Source organism: Rhincodon typus, unplaced genomic scaffold, assembly GCF_021869965.1.
Source record: "Rhincodon typus isolate 14 unplaced genomic scaffold, sRhiTyp1.1 hic_rhity00002454, whole genome shotgun sequence".
NCBI classification, from domain to species: Eukaryota; Metazoa; Chordata; class Chondrichthyes; order Orectolobiformes; family Rhincodontidae; genus Rhincodon; species Rhincodon typus.
The window spans coordinates 1-17,627 of NW_025968092.1; the positions used below are offsets into that span (position 1 = coordinate 1).

Here is a 17,627-nt window from a genome sequence, read left to right on the forward strand (position 1 = left end):
AAATCCATACATTAGTACAAGATGATAGTCCTAAATAAAAGTTAGAAATAGGTAGCATTATAGAAGTAAGTAGTGTATAAGGAAATTTCAAAGAGATGAAGAACAGCAGACTGTAGGGACATTCTGGTGGAGGAAACTGTTTGATGTCCTGTAGCCTGTTCGGGTCCCGAGTGACAGGTGCTAAGGGCTAATTAGTATTATAATCTTTCTGTAGTTTCAAGCGAGTTATGGAGACATGATAGCGGGGATGGCATTGTTTTGAGTAGATTACGGCATTAACACTTATTCAGGGGTAGCCTTTGATACAGAAACAGGTCTAAAAGGCTGCTTGCTGCATGGGGCCAATAAGAATTGAAAGGTATAAAGAAACAGTGATGGGTCGGAAGGGATGTTTTATCTTGTACTACAAAAACGCGGTTTTATGAATGCGTAAATGGAAATGCAGTATAGTAAACATAAAGCTCTTGTGAGTGAGTTAGTAAAGAGAATAATAATACAATATCTCACACCAATCAGCCCCTCAAGCCTGTCCCGTCATTCTGGATCACAGCTGATCATCTACCTTAACTCCCATTCCCATATCCCTTTGATGTCATTAACAACTAGAAATCCAACAATCTCTCTCTTAAACTTCATAACTGAATTTCTACAGCCTTTTGGAGAATTCTAAAAGTCCACACCCTCTGAGAGAAGAGTCCTTCTTAATCTCAGTCCTAAATGTATGCCGTTTATTCTGAGACTGGGTGCCTTGGGTCTGGATCTCACAGCCAGGGGAAACATTCTATCTATTCCTTTAAGAATTTTTAAAATCTCATTCATGCTCCTCAGTCTCCCTTCATGGGACATCCCCACCATTCCATGGATCAGCCTGGTACACCCCACTTGTGGCAAGTACATCCTTCCTCAGGCAAGGGTACCAGACCTACACACATTACTCTGGGTGCAATATCATTAGTATTTTATACAATTAAAGAAAAACTTCTTTGGTGCTGTAATCAAAGTCTGTTGCAGTAAGGGCTAATGTTCCATTTTCCTTCTGGGTTGTTTGTTGCACTTACGTGTTAGATTTCAATGGCTTATGAATAAGGACACCTAGGCCCCTGTGGACATTGACCCTTTCCAATCTTTCAAGAAATATTCTAGATTCAGTTCCTCCTACTAAAGTATATGACCCCACACTTAGCCCCATAATATTCCAACTACCATGTGCTTGCTCAATCATTGAGTCTGTCTACATTCCCCTAAAGTCTCATTGCATCCTCCTCACAACTCTTCCTCCCATCAAGTTTTGTATCGTCTGCAAACATGGAAATATTACAATTGATCCCCACATAAAAATCATTGATATAGGTTGTGAACAGCCAGGATCCAAGCATTAATTGTTGCAGTAACCCACTAGTCACAGCCTGCCAACTTAGGAATGACCCATTCATTTTTGCTTTCTGCCTATTAACCACTTCCCTCCGTCCATGCTCTTATATTACTTCCTATCCCATGTGCATTAGTTTTGTTTACTAAACTCCTGTGTGGGACCACTGGAGCCACTGGTTCCTTCTTATTGACTTTACTAGTAATCTCTTCCAAATACACTCAGTTTTGTCACACATGATTTCTCCTTAATAAATTCATGTAAACTCTGTCTCATTAGGCAATCATTTTCTAAATATCAAGTAACTGCATCCCTTATAATAGATTCTAATATTTTCCCCACTGCTGACATCAGGCTAAAAGGTCTCTAGTTTCCTGTTTTCTCTGGCCCTCACTTCTTGAATGATAATTTGCAGACTTCGGCACAGAATTAATAGAATTATGATATCACCAATGCACCCACTATTTCTTTAGCCATCTCTTAACAGCCTCTGGGGTGAAGGCCATTGTTTCCTGTAGATTTGTCAACTTTGAGTCCCATTAATTTCTCCAATGCTGCTTTATTTTTAAAATACGGATTTCTCTCAGTTTCACACCTTGTATCTCGGTCATTTCAGGAACTTCGTGTATCTTGTTCTTTGAAGACAGACTCAAAGTACCTGCTCAGCTTCTCTATCATTCCTCTTTCTCCTGTTATAAACTATCCAATCTCTGCCTGACATGCATTTGTCTTTATTAATCTTTTCTATTTATATATCTACAGAAGTTTTTACAATCCATTTTTAATTCATCTTTTTACATTCCTGTTCTATTCTTCCTGTTCATCAATTTCTTTACCTTATTTGAATTCTAAAATTCTCCCAAACCTCAGGCTTACAACTTTTTTTGGTAAATTCGTAAACCTTTTGATCTAATACTATTTTTAACTTATCCTGTTCTATATTCTATTCTTCCGATTGGTAATACTCTCTCACAAATATCCTGATCCTGTCCCGTAGTATCAGCACTACCCCACCTTTTTCCTTTTGCACATCCCTCCTAAATATCAAATATCCTTTAATATTCAGTTCCTAGTCTTGGTCACACTATAGCCATGTCTCCGTAATGGTCAATTAAGTCATACTCTTTTACTAGTGCCATCAATTTCCCATTCTAATTGTGAATGCTGCATACATTATGATCAGCAATTTGATCCTGGTTGATGTTTGATGAATATGGAGCTGAAGCTGAAGGAGCCCCTAAGGAGCAGTGACCATACATGGTAGAATTCACCCTGCAGTTTGAGAGAGAGAAGCTGGAATCAGAGGTAGCAGTATTACAATTTTGTAAAGATGATTACAAAGACATGAGGGAGGAACTGACCAGAGTTAATTGGAAGGGAGCCTAGCAGGGAAGACGTTGGTGCAGCATTGGCTGGGTTTCTGCCGGTACCTTGGGAGACACAGCAGAAATTCATCTCGAGGGAAAAGAGGACGAGGCAAGCGTGGCTGACAAGGCAAATCAGGGACTGCAAAAAGCAAAGAGAAATCATACAATGTAGTGAAGATTAGTGAGAAGCCAGAGGCCTGGGAAGCCTTTAAAAACCAGCAGAGGAATAAATTGGGGAGAAGATGAAATATGAGCATAGGCTAGTTAGTAATACAAAAGAAGAATTTTTTAGATACATTAAAGGTAAGAGAAAGGCAAGAATGGATATTGGGACTGCTGGAAAATGAGACTAGAGAAGTAGTAATGAAGAAAAAGGAAATGGCAAAGAAACTGAACAGGTACTTTGCATCAGTTTTCACTGTTGAAGATACCAGCAGTATACCAGAACTTCAAGAGACTCAGCGGGCAGAGATGAGTGTAGTGGCCATCACTAGGGAGAAGGTGCCGGGGAAGCTGAAAGATCTGAAGGTGGATAAATCACCTGGACCGGATGGGCTACACTCCAGAGTTCTGAAGGAGATAGCTGAGGAGTTTGTAAAGGCGTTTATGATGATTCTCCAGGAAGTAGTGGAGCCAGGGAGGGTGCTCAAGGACTGGAAAATGACTATGTTAAGAAGGGAGGGAGGCAGAAAGCAGGAAACTAGAGGACAGTTAACCTGACCTCAGTTGTTTGTAAGCTTTTAGAGTCCATTATTATGGATGAGATTGCAGAATCCTTGGAAGTGAATGGAAAATAGCAAGGCTTTTTCAAAGGGAAGTCATGCCTAACAAATCTGTTAAAATTCTTTGAGGAGGCGACAAGCAATTATACAAAGACCCAGTGGATGTGATCTATTTGAATTTCCAGAAGGCCCTTGACAAGGTGCCACACAGGAGACTGCAACAAAACAGACGAACCCATGGTGTTAGGATCAAGGTACTGGCATGGATAGAGGATTCACTGACTAGTGGAAGGCAGAGAGAGAGTGGGGATAATGGGGTCTTTTTGGTGACTAATCGAGTTCCAAAGGGATCCGTGTTGGGACCATAACTAATCACGTTATACATTAGTAGTCCAGACAAAGGAACTGAGGGCTCTTTTGCTAAGTTTGCGGAAGACACAAAGATAGGTGGAGGGACAGGTAGTGTTGAGGAAGCAGGGAATCTGCAGAAGGACTTGGAAAGGCTAAGAGTGGCAGATAGAATAAAATGTGGAAAAGTTTGAGGTTATAAACTTTATTGGAAGAATAGAGCCATGACTATTTTCTAAATGGGGAAAGGCTTTGGAAATTTGAAGCACAAAGGGACTTGGGAGACCTAGTCAGGACTCTCTTAAGGTTAACATACAGGTTCAGTAGGCAGTTAGGAAAGCAAAAGCAATGTTTATGTATCTTATGGTCTAATGGTCTTATTTCTGCTGCTTTCCATTTACATTTGCAGCACTTACTGCAACCAGCTTTGTTTTTATGGTGTCTGTTTATGGTTTCCGCCCCTCTGGCAAGTTATTTAAACCAACACCAGTAGCAGTAGAAAATGTCCTTTTTCAGTTCCCCTTGGTCCCAGAACCAGTCTCAATAACACAGATGTCTAAAGACCTCTCTCCTGGGCCATTTTTTCATCCAACATGATCATTCACTTATTCTTTCAGTCTTTACATTTACTAGCAAAAGGTTATTGGGAGTAATCCTGAGATGATTGCCTTCAAGGTTCTACATTTCAGTCTCATGCCTAGCCCCTTAAATTCTCCTTCCAAGATCTCATTTCTCTTTCTGCCTTTGTCGTTGGTGCTAGTGCGGACCAAGAGTTTGTCCCCAACTCTTCAATCTTCCCCAAAAGAATGACCTGCAGTCATTCTATGACCCTGACATCAGGGACACAACACACTGTCCTGGAGGTCATGTCTACAGCCAATGAAATATCGTTTTATTCCCTATTAATTGAATCGCTTACTATTATCGCTCTTCCACTCTTGGCTCGTCCAACTCAAACAGCTAGGTCACTCGCGGTGCCGCAAGCTTGGGTCTTGCTACATTACTCTGACAAGCCAGTGCCTTAGTGGAAAACTGGCTGGTGAGTGTGAGAAACTCAGTGGACTCTAGCACTATCTACCTGGACTTCCTGGTGTTGCCCATTGCCTCTCTGCCTGCATGCTCCTGTTGTGTGGTCTGACCACTTTGTCAAACATGTTATCCACATAGGTGTCAGCTCTGTGGATACACCACAGTGATGCCAACTGCCCCTTGGACATTGTGGGCTGAGGAGGTATTTCCTGTCATCAAATTTGTCACGGGGAGAGCACATTTTTAAAAAGAAAACCTCCAAGAGTGCCTAATATAGACAACATTGCTGCCGAATGTCCTGAATAAACAGACATCCCCAATAAACGGGAAAGCCAGCTGGAAGAGACAGTGCTGGAAAGTATGCATATCCCATTATAATCAGGTCAGGACTGGGCAGGTTTCTTCAATGGGAAAGTGATGTAGCACATCAAATACTAGGTTCACTCCACACTGAGGAAACTTGAGAGATTGGAGGTGCAGGATTCTACAAAAGAGAAGTCTGATAATTGTGCTTGGGAATACCTGTTAGTTTCTTTTCCTCTACTTGATAATACTTTCGCCCATCTGCCCCTTTTTCCCCCTTAGGCCTTGGGATCCGACTATCCAAGAGACCATGAAGGAAGTGAAGCTTATTCTTCACATGTGGATCGGGCTGTTTTATACCAAGTCTAGTGAGATGCTGCAGACCTCGATAAGGCAGGTACAGGAACACTGTGGGACTCCAAAACCTGCTGCAGAAGATTTGCACACAGAACCGGCTGCTGTGGGACAGCCAGCTTTCAGTGGAAGTGGTTCTGAGTCGGCAGCTTCAGAAAAGCAGCAGTCAGCAGAAGTAGTCATCTCGTCCGTGATTAAGAGGATTGAGAAGAAATCAAATCTCGTCACTTCTTGTGCTGGCCGTGCACCGTTTTATAGCGAAACAGCCCCTTGTGCCACTTCGCGAACAGATGCAGACCATCCCCTGGATGGTGAAAGTGAAATCAATAATGATAACACACAGGACCCAGAATCACTAGGTTCCAGTGGTGGTCTTGCAGAGTGTGCACACATCTCTTCTGGAAAGGTGAGTACTCCTTCTACTGCCAGAGGTTACCTGTAGCTGCTTTCTGGATATGACTTGGAAGTTATTGCTTTGTAGTAAGGGACTATATTTCGTGTAATTCCATTTTCACTGCACAGAGATCACTCAGCCCATATTGTCGACCCTGGCTGTCCAAATGAGTAAATTGTTTAGGACCAGTGTCCCATGTTCTTTCCATAACCCGACATATATTCTTCCATTTAAGGTAACAGTCTAATTCCCTTTTGACAGTCTCAATTGCACTTGGGGCGGCACGGTGGCTCAATGGGTAGCACTGTTGCCTCACAGTGCCAGCAACCCGGGTTCGATTCCACCTTCAGGCAACTGTCTGTGTGGAGTTTGCACATTCTCCCAGTGTCTGCGTGGGTTTCTTCCAGGTGCTCCGGTTTCCTCCCACAGTCCAAAGATGTGCAGGCTAGGTGAATTGGTCATGCTAAATTGCCCATAGGGTTCAGGGGTGTGTAGCTTAGTTGGGTTACAGGGGGATGGGTCTGGGTGGGATACTCTGAGGGTCAGTGTGGACTTGTTGGGCCGAATTGCCTGTTTCCACACTGTAGGGATTCGATGATACTGTCAGGTGGTACATTCCAGACCCGAACCACTCACTGCATGATAAGGCTTTTCCTCAACTCAACTGGTTCCTTTAAATTTGTATCTTCCTGTCCTTAACGTTCTTGGAGGGAATGCTAGGCTCGAATGCCATGTTTTACGGCTCTTATTGTAAGTATTACCTTGGGTTCAGTGTCACCACCTTGTCCTTTTAATTGAAGCTATTGTCCTGTATACTATAGGGTATTCCCCTTTCTCCTTAATAGGGAGACAGTGGGGTAGTGTTAATGTCTCCGGTCTAGCAATCCAGAACCTTGGTTAATGCCTTAGGGACATGGGTTCAAATTCTTCCACGGCAGATGGTGAAATCAGAATTCAGGGAATCTCTGTGATTTAAAGGAAAAAGAACCAGACTAATGTAAACATTGTTGATTGTTGTAAAAACCCATCTGGTTCACTGATGGAAGGAAATCGGTCATTCTTATTTGGTCAGACTGACATGTGACTGCATACCCACAGCAATGTGATTGACTCTGAACTAGCAATAAGTCCTGGCCTAGCTAGTGACACTCACATAAGGCCATAAGATATAGGAGCAGAATCAGGCTAGTCGGCCCATTTGAGTCTGCTCCACTATTCAATCATGTCTGATATGTTTCTTGACCGCATTCGGCGGCCTTCTCTCTATAACCCTTGATCCCCTCACTAATCAAGAATCTATCTCTGTCTTAAATACACTGAAAGACTTGGCCTCCACAGCCCCCTTGTGGCAATGAGTTGCACAGATCAACTACCTTCTGACTGAAGAATTTCCTCCTCATCTCAGTTCTAAAGAGTTGTCCCTCCACTCTGATGCTTTGCCTCAGGCCCTAGTCTCTCCTCTCCTACTAGAGAAAATATCTTCTCCATGTCCAATCTAGCCAGGCCTCTCAGTATTGTGTAAGTTTCAATGAGATCCTTCCCTCTTCATCCTCCTAAGCTCCATTCTTCTAAACTCCATCAAGTACAGATCCAGAGTTCTGAACTGTTCCTCATATGACAAACCTTTCATTCCTAGGATTGTTCGTGCAAACCTCGTCTGGACCCCCACCAAGGCCAGCGCATCCTTCCTTAGATGCGGAGCTCAAAACTGCTCACAATATTCCAAATGCAGTCAGACCAAAGCCTTATACAATCTCAGCAGTAGATTCCTGCTCTTGTATTCTAGTCCTGTCAAAATGAAGGCTAACATTGCATTTGCCTTCCTAACAGCCAACTGAACCTGTGTGTTAACCTTAAGAGAATCCTGGACTAGGACTCCCAAGTCACGTTGTGCTCCAGGCATCTGAAGCCTCACCCCATTCAGAAAATAGTCTGTGCTTCTATTCTTCCTACCAAAGTTCATAACCACTTTTCCCAGTTCACTTTCCCCACACTGCACTACTCAACTACCCAACCTTCTAGGCCTTTTCTTCTAACTTGTACAATCCTTAACTTCCTTTGTTAGCCACAGTCGATTGACTTTTCTGGGGCTTACATGTGTTTGAAAGAATGAATAGTTGCTGTGAGCTATGTAAAAAAAAAATTATTTAAAGACTATCCATTGCCTGTGTATCATCATGCCTCGTCCTCCCCTTAGTAGTTTCTTCTTCCTTGTGTTGAATTTCTGCTGTGCCTCCTGAATTACCCCCAGAAACTTCAGCCATTGCTCTCCACCATCTTCCCTGCTAGGTTCCCTTTCCAATCAACTCTTGCCAGCCCCTCCCTCATGTCTTTGTAGTTCCCTTTACCCAGTTGTAATACTGTAACATCTGATTCCAGGTTCTCCCTCTCAAACTGCAGGGTGAATTCTGTCATATTATGGTCACTGTCCCCTAGGGTTTCCTTCACCTTTAACTCACTAATCAAATCTGTCTCATTACACATCCCATGAAAGAGTAAAGAAACTCCTTACATCTGGCTGAAAAATATTAGGATCCAAGAAATTGTGTTACACCATTGAAATCCATCACAATTCTCCTCTTTTTAAACAAAGCAGAATGAGCAATTTCTCTCAACAGCACTAATTAATGGTGTTATTTAAATCAAATTAGGTAAAGTGGAAAAACAGGTAATAACACTTCACTGTCACTCTCCAGTGTAATGCAGTAAATACATTAGTTTTGTTTTATCTAACATTAGAAATTGAACCAAAATTTACATGTTGTCAAACTCCAAGAACACTCAAGAAGCTTAACACCATTCAGGACAAAGTAGCCCACTTCATCAACACCTAATCCAGCACCTTCAACATTCACTCCTTCCAACACCAATGCACAGTCACAGCAGTCACAGCAGTACGCATTGTCTACAAGATGCACTGCAGCAACTCACCAAGGCTCCTTCAATGGTATCTTCCAAATGAGCTAACACCTAAAAAGGCAGCAGATGAATTAGAATTCCAGGAGCTGCAATTTCTCCTCCCAGCCACTCTCATCCTGACTTGGAATTGTGTCATCATTCTTTCACTTGTCGGATCAGAAGCCTCAAACTCCTCTCCTAAAGGCACTGTGGGTGTGACTCCAGAGACTGCAGCAATTCAAGAAGGCAGCTCACTACCACCTTCTCGAGGACAGTTCAGGATGGGGAGTACATGCTGGCCTTGGCAGCAATGCCTACATCCCCAAAAAACGTAATGTTAAAAAAAAGCAGTGTTCTCTTCCTTGGGTAGCTGGCTGAAAATCGTGGGTAATTTGCGACTTATCACATACAGAGTTTAACTGCATCTTAGTACACAAAGCCAAACAGCCAATGAATATGAACGGAAGTGTTGTGGTCAGAGATACTGGACCACTGCAGCGTTGATACAGAACCACAAGGTGTTGACATAGTCTAACCATATCTCCCACTACTAGCTACAAAGCTAACAGTGACTGTAGACTGTTTCTCAGACAGGCTTATTCACAAAATTATGATTGCAACTCCTTAGAAGCTATACTGAAACAAAATAATGCACCTTTAATAATTACATTAGATCTACAGCTCATCTGGAAAGCTCATCTCAGTCCCACAACCTACAGCTGTAGTATGCATCTTGCAGACTGGGAGACCAAAATGAGACAGGGTCTGAAACTTCCTCCAGGCCTCTGGCACTCTACACACTACTCATTTGGACTTGTTGTGTACTCTTGGTTTTAATTTTGCCATCACCGACTATGCCTTTGTCAACAGGCCCAGCTCTGGAGGGCCCTCCCTAAAACTTTCTGCCTCAATTTCAGTCTTTAAGTGATTCTCTAAAACCTACATGGTTGACAAATGATTAGAATTCTCTTCAGTGGAGTTAGCCAGTTGAAAATAAGATGAAAAAGGAGTGGAATAGAACAATCATCAATGTCTTGAAATATCTCTGCAGAAAGGAATTGGCTGCTGAACCAAAACAAAAGGCTGACCCTTCCTTTCAAACAATTTGCATTTTCATTACTTATTCTGAAATTGGATCCCTAGAAATATTCACAGGTTCTTAGAGAATCCGTATTCCAATTGAGTCATTTGACCAAAAAAAGTTGGTACTGGTTAATTTGAAATATGATCTGCCCTGAAAAGAATCTTTTGAAAAGCTAGGAATTCTGTAGAGTTCCCATGCAACAGAACAGTTCAGAGGTTGGAAAATCTGTAGTAACCAACTCCTGGTTCCCTGAAGTCTGTCAAAACTGTGAGGCAGCAGTTCTAACCACTGAGCCGCTCTGCCACCCCTATATAAGCTTTATTTGTTCACAGGATGTGGGCATCAGTATTTATTGCTCCACTCATTGTCCAGAGGCTAGTTACAAATCAACCACATTACCGTGGTCTGGAGTCACATTTGACTAGACCAGGTAAGGATGCAGATTTCCTTCCCTAACGGACTTCAGTGAACCATGTGGGTTGTTACAAGGCCAGATTTTTTTTCTGATTTTTATTTTATTGAATCCTAATTTCTCCATTTGTCATGATGGGAATCAAACAGATGTTTTCAGAGCATTAATCTAGGGTTCTGGGTTACTATCCAGTGACATTACTACTAGATCAGCAGTTCGCCTATTGAAGTGGAACTTCTAAAATGGTACAGAAGAACAGCAGATTCCATATTTTTAAAAATACTAATGTGTGGACAGTAGAGTGGTGGCTAGAAGGGTAAAAGTGTTAGCCTTTTTAGGATTAAGATAAATGAAAATAGATAGTTATAAGGAAGGAGAAATGAGTCAGGATTATCTAATTGCATGTAAATGTAATCTCAAATTGAAGTTTACTAGCGGTTATGTCTTTGAGTTTAACGACTTATAATGATGTAAGAAACTACAATGTGCTGTAATTACTGTAAGATAAGTTGGTTGTAAATTGCTTTAACTTGTACTTTGTTTTGTAAGTAGGAGCGTGAACAAGAACCCAAAAATAACGTACATGCTGCAGGACTGGAACTGGAGAACCAGGAGCCCAGTTTGTCTCCGAGAATAACAGGTTTGCGATTGTTACTGTTCTGAATGTTGCTGCAAATTGACACAGGGTTCTGATGTTAACACAATGTCAGTGAGATTTAATGTTTTAAGAGCATTAATGTCCTCACAGCTCATTTCATTAACATGTCATGAGGTTTGACGTTCACGTTGAAGAAAATTGTCCAAATTGTTTTCTGGATGTTCATAGTGTAGTGATTGGAATGAGGACAGCCAGGTGGATCTCACAGAATATGAGCTCCCTGATTGGGTCTGTTAACCAGGTCCAATCAGGGAGCCCTGGCTGACAGATATAAACAGGAGTATCAGCGATTCTGCTCACTCTAGGAGCCAGCTCTGAGCTGGCTGGGTCAGTGTCATCTACTGTACTCATATAAATAAAGGGTGACTTGTTGATAGGATACTGGCGTCTGTGGAGTTATTTCACAAAGCACTGATTGAATCCATTCCTTGCTATTGGCATAAAGAGTAGATTCTGGAATAGATTACTGAATGCATACTCCTGGTGTGGAGTAATGTGTATGGGCAGCCTGTCATTATTAACATACTAATATTCTTGCATGAAAATGGTCAGCCACTCACTCATGGGGTAAGTCTAGCAAGAACATAACAGCGCAACATTTACCTTTAACAGAAGAAGTGCCATGCTATCTGCCTACATTTTTCTCCAAGTGACTTTTGAGTTTTCTGAGTTACTTTTTCAAGTATTGCTAAAGCCTGCATTTTCTTAGTCAATCCAGATTTTGTGTTGATTGGGTTGTAATGTCTCATTGGGAGGGGAAAGGAAAAGCAAGAGTTCTAGTCACATTAGACATTAGTCACAGGGATGTCAATCATTTGTTCTTGTGAGCCTCAAAGCGCCTTTGGAGTACATAGAAAGTTGTTCTTCCGGTGAAGTCATTCCATCATAAAGCATAGAAACAGGCCCTTCAGTCCAACATGTCTATCCTGACTAAAACAAACAACAAACTACAATAATCCCGTTTGCCTGCGCTTGGTCCATAGCCTACCATGCCCAGCATTTTAAGTGAACTTCCATTTACATCTCATTTTGGTGCTTTAATTTAGGATTCATCAGTGATTGAGGACTTGAGGATTGCTCTTTCCATAGTAGGTTAAGTGAGAACAGTGCAGATTTTATGTGGTATTATTTTAATCCCAAGTCAATTGATGAAGTGTCAAATAAGGCAGTAACACTTTTCTTAATAGTAGGTTCAATCACAAGATAGAGCATTACCTATCTGCTCCCACCAACTAACAGTGTTCCAGCAGTCTCTCTTTACAGGTGCTCTAAGTACCCATATAAGCAATGCCCTTGATCTAAGTATTTTCAGAATATAATTAACATTTCATTACTAATGTGTTGCAATAGGACAAACAAAATAGGACTAGAAGATGATGTGGCCATTCCACGTTCTAGATACCCGAGCTGGGGGAAACAGCCTGTTAGAGTCTACCCTGTCAAGCTACTTTGGAAGCTCATAAGCTTATTCTTTTCAAACTAACCTCACCAGAAGCTCACCATGTGAGAAAGTGATCTGCCCCACCACCACACTGCTTCCACCACCTGCTCCATCCTGTTTTCTGCTACGCCCACCCTGCTTAAGATGCTTCTTAAATGTTGTTGTTATATCCGCCTGCATGTCCTCCTCTGGCAGCACATTCCACACACCACCCTCTGTGTAAAATAACCTGCCTCCCATATTTCCTTTACATTTCTCACTTTTGCCTTAAATCTATGTAGCCTACTAATTAACACGCCTAACCTGGGAAAAAGACTGTTCATTCTATCCATGCCTCTCATTATTTTGTAAACTTCTATCAGGTCGCTCCTCAACTTCCAATTTTCAAGTGAAAACAAACCAAGTTTGTCCAATCTCTCTTCATGGGCTGATACCCTTCTCTGCACCCTCTCCAAAGCATTGACATCCTTCTGGAAGCATAGTGACCAGAACTGTATATTCCAACTGTGGCCTAACTAAAGTTCTATGCAGCTGCAGTATGACTTGCCAATTTTTATACTCCGTGGCCGAACTGATGAGGGCAAACATGCCATATGCCTTCTTGACCATCTTATCCACTTGTGTTGCCACTTTCAGGGAACTGTGGACCAGTACGCCTAGATCCCTCTGTATGTTAATGCTTCTAAGTGTTCCGCTATTTAAAATTTTAAAATTTTAATTTAAATAAAGTGAAATTTAAATTCAATTAAGAAAAATTGGAATAAAACGCTAATCTAATGACAACCATGTAACTGTTGTTGATAGATTTGAAAACCCTTCTGGTTAATTAATGTCCTTCAGGGAAGGAAATCTTCCATCCTTACCTGGTCTGGCTTACGTGTGACTCCAGATCCTCACAATGTTGTTAGGGGATGAGCAATAATTGCTGACATAGCCAATAATGTCCACATTCTGTGAACAGAAAAAAAAATCAATATTATAATTACTCCATGGGGTACCTTCTGTATGAGGTTATTAATCCTATCTAGTTGCACAGTGTCAAGTCCAGTATAGCCTGCATTCTGGTTTGCTCCAGAATGTGCTGTTCTAAGAAAATCTCCCAAAAGCAGAAGACTACCTTTTGATATTTTCAATTTATATGTTGAGTAAATCCCCCATGGTTGTTACCGTACCTTTCTGACGAGCTCCTGTTATTTTGACCTCTATGATTTGATCCACCCATTTGATTATTGTTAAGAGACCTGTACACCACTCTGCCTTTATCATTTCCTGTCTTTACGCAAACCATTTCTACATCATGGTTTCCTGAACTTAGATCATTTCTCTCTGTTGTGTTATACCGTCATTAATTAGCAGCGCTTTGTCTGACTCACAAGCAGCAGATTTGACTCCAGCCCTTGATCTACCTTGAAAAGCTCCAGATAGCGGTTGATCTTCCTGCTTCCTTACTTAGTGAATACATGCTTTTTTGAAAACATGTCTTTTTTTCTCTAAGGGAAGAACAGTAGTCTGCCAGTATTTAAATAATAGTGGTCCCAATGGACTATTTTGATGTAAAGCTTCATTTGTCAATGACTTAATTTTTAAATATTGCTATTTTGTCTGGAAGTATATTTTGCTACATACAGCTTGGATGATGTTCCAGCCCTACCTTTAACCAGCTGAGTCTTGTGAGGCATTGTGGTCTTGCAAAAATGACTTTGCTAATTGATTATGTCTTTCACCATCTGAAGTATCATAACATTGAGGCAACATTTGAAGTAATTCTTTAGGTGGGATCATTGTTGATATGTTGGGGAAAGATCGGTTGGGCATTAATGTGTAACAATACTGTAATGTATGTTCAACAGATGACAGAAATATGACTGACTTAATGCAATGCAACGATGTCCAGGATACAGCTCCTGGAAATTTGGCAGAAAGAAGCCTGGTGGATTCAAGTCAAACAGTCAACAGAGAGAATGCTTCTGTTATAAAACAGACTGATAATATTCATCAACATACACTGGATGATTCTGAAGGTAACTTTTGTAACAGCATAAATATTTACCATAGGTCGCAGTATGTTAGTCAAACATTAAAGCTTCAAAATATCTTTATAAATGTAGGGGTCGACTTGTAAGTGTATATAAAATCTGATGGGTGTTATTGGTTGAAATGTGTCTGAAATTCTTGTAGATACATGTAGATGACCTGCTAGACCCCATGCACCGGCTTTTAAGGTGAATACAACCTAAACATGCCTTTCATTTCTCCAACACTAACATTCTTACAGGTACTTTTTCTCTTTCAGTTCCCATTTCATATTAGTGCCTTGGATCTCTAATTCTGGTACAATTATTGTGCCCTCCTCAGTGAAGTCAGAGACAAAACAACCATTTAGCTCCCCTGCTAATTCTCTACTTCCATTTATAAATTCATGTGACTCTACCTGTAATGGATCCACATTTATTTTAGCCAAAGGTTTCCTTTTTGCATTCCTGTTTCTACAGTCTGTTTTTATGTTTTCTTTTGCTGGTTTACATTGGTATTTTGTTCTCCATTTCTTTATTAGTTTCTTATTACTCCTTTGCTATATTCTAAAACTTCCCAAACTTTAGTTTATTGCAAAATCTCACAACTTTTCTTCTAATCTCATAAAATTCTTAGCTTTCTTTGTTAGCCACAGTTGATGGACTTCAAGGGGCTCCTGTTTATTTGAAAGAATGTACAGTTGCTGTAAGCTATGTAATAAATTGTTTAAAGACTATCCATAGCCTGTGTACCATCACACCTTTAAATCCCCACCTCAGCCAATTTGCTCCTCAAACTTTCATAATTTTATTTGTTAAAATTTTAACACCCTGTCTTCATATTTGAACTACCCCACTTTCAGCTGTAATGTAAGATTCTGTTATATTATTGTCATTCATCCCTAAAAGTTGACAACAAGGTTATTAATTTCATAAAGAGAGGCAATGGTATTATCGCTGGACTGTTAATCCAGAGATCCAGATAATGTTCTGGGGACCTGGGTTCGAATCCTGCCATGGCAGATGGTGGAATTTGAAATCAATAAATATCTGGAATTAAGAATCTAATGATGACTGTGAATCCATTGTCAATTGTCTGGTTCACAAATGTCCTTTAGGGAAGGAAACTGCCATCCTTACCTGGTCTGGCCTGCATGTGACTCCAGACCCACAGCAATATGGTTGACTCTTAACTGCCCTCTGGGCAATTAGGGATGGGCAATAAATACAGCCTAGCTGGCGACGCCCTCATCCCGTGAATAAATAAAGAAATAAAATAAAAGAACTGTGGGTACTGGAGGTCTGAAACAAAAACAGAAGTTGCTGAAGAAATGCGGCAGGTCTGGCAGCATCTGTAGGAAGAGAGGAGAGTTAATGTTTCAAGTCTGCTGTCTCTTCATCAGAACTGTTAGTAGCACGGAGAAGGTCGTATTTATGCTGAAGCCGAAGTGGGGACAGGTTTTCTCACTGTTAGCTCTTACTATCGCTTATTCAGCTTTTCTTTGATCTTGACCGGCTATCCATTTGCTCCTTGTTTACCTTCCCTTTTCATTTCTCTCTCTTTCTGGGCTCTGTCACCACCCATCCGTTCGCCTCTCCCCTTCTCAACCCCACCCTCCCTCCACATTGGCTTCAACATATGTACCACTGTTTCCTAGCTACTCACAGTTCTGATGAAGAGTCACCGGACTTGAAAAACATTAACTCTGCTTTCTTCCCACAAATGCTGCCAGATCAGCTGAGTTTCTCCAGCAATTTCTGTGTTTGTTATTAAGTTCACGTTATGTAATGCTGCATCTAAAACAGCCTGTTCATTAATTGGTTTCTCAACATGGTGCTCTGGAAAACCATCCCTAAAGGATTCCAGAAACTCATCCCCACAGCATTAATCCTCATTAGTTTATTCAATCTAAATGCAGATTGCAGTCACCCATGGTTATAGACTTATCCCTGCTACATACTCCTCTAATTTCCTGATTAAACATCATGCCTCACACTACCATGACTATTTGGTGGTCTATAAATAAATCCCACCAATGTTTGATGCTTCTTGCTTTTTCTTACCTCACCCAAACACATTTTGTTTATTTTGATCTGAGATCCTCCCTTACTGATGTACTGATCTCATCCTCTGTCACCAGCACAACACCATCATCTATTCCTTTTGCTCTCTCCTTCCTACGTACTGAATATCTTTTAAAATTTAGTTCCCAGTCTTTACCACCCTGCAACCATGTTTCAGTAATGACAATTGCTCAATCTTCCTCTAATTGTGCAGTAAGATCATCTTGTTGTGAAATGCTATGAGCATTCAAGTAGCGAGTGTTCTTATCTTTTAAAAACATATTACTGCGGATGCTGGAAATCCAAAATAAACACAGAGGATGCTGAGGGCCTGCTGAGTTTCTTCAGAATTCTCTGCACTTGTCCTTATTTTTTGATTTTTTTTTGGGCATTGTTCCACATTATAAGCTTATTTAGTGTTCCCCTTCATTATTCCTGTCTTTGAGTTTCACTTGCCGTTTTCTTCTTCCTCTTTTTCCTCCAATTTGAGCTACCCCTCAGATTCCCATCCCCCTGATAATACCTTAGAAATCTGATGTGCTCCATACTGCATTATTTCGGTAGCCACACATTCAATCACTCAATCCTTCTGTTCCTCTCCTTACTGTCACGTGGCACTCACGAGTAATCCTGAGATCAGTGCTTTTCAAGTCCTGTTTTTTAATTTCCTTTCTAATCCCTTAAAATTTGCAGGTTAAACATATCCCAAGTATAGGACCGAACATACATTTTGGCACTGAGAAAGTTGGGATCCCTTAAATGTCTTGAGTTATAGGTTGCATTCTGCTAAAGTCACTCGATCACCAGCACAACATGCAATGAAATGTTGTATGCTCTCTGGTTGTTTTTGGACCTTTCTTCCTTAAAGACTAAACAAGATTTATGATTCTTTATCTAAGTATTTATTCATGCATACAAGGAAGGTGTACCCATCAAAGATGGTTTACAACTCTCCGATTTGCTACAAAACAATGGTTTTATACCATGTTTAAGATAATAGATTCCCTTAAAAAGATTACACATTTGCCCAACCGTATCCGACAATAAAAACCAAAAGAACTGCGGATGCTGTAAATCAGGAACAAAAACAAAGTTGCTGGAAAAGCTCAGCAGGTCTGGCAGCATCTGTGGAGGAGAAAACAGAGTTAACGGTTCGGGTCCGGTGACCCTTC

General features: G+C 41.0%; 1 protein-coding gene across 1 annotated transcript in view; it reads left to right on the forward strand.

Annotated features, from left to right (window-relative positions):
* Positions 1–5,420: 5,420 nt before the first annotated feature.
* The window catches only part of LOC109913621, a gene marked incomplete at both ends in the record, with an annotated part of 16,863 nt that continues 4,656 nt past the window's right edge, over positions 5,421–17,627 (forward strand). Inside the window, 3 exons of the mRNA XM_048593190.1 lie at positions 5,421–5,898; positions 10,833–10,920; positions 14,230–14,400. Coding sequence (XP_048449147.1) covers positions 5,421–5,898; positions 10,833–10,920; positions 14,230–14,400 — 737 coding nt within the window. The remainder of the gene's footprint in view (positions 5,899–10,832; positions 10,921–14,229; positions 14,401–17,627) is intronic.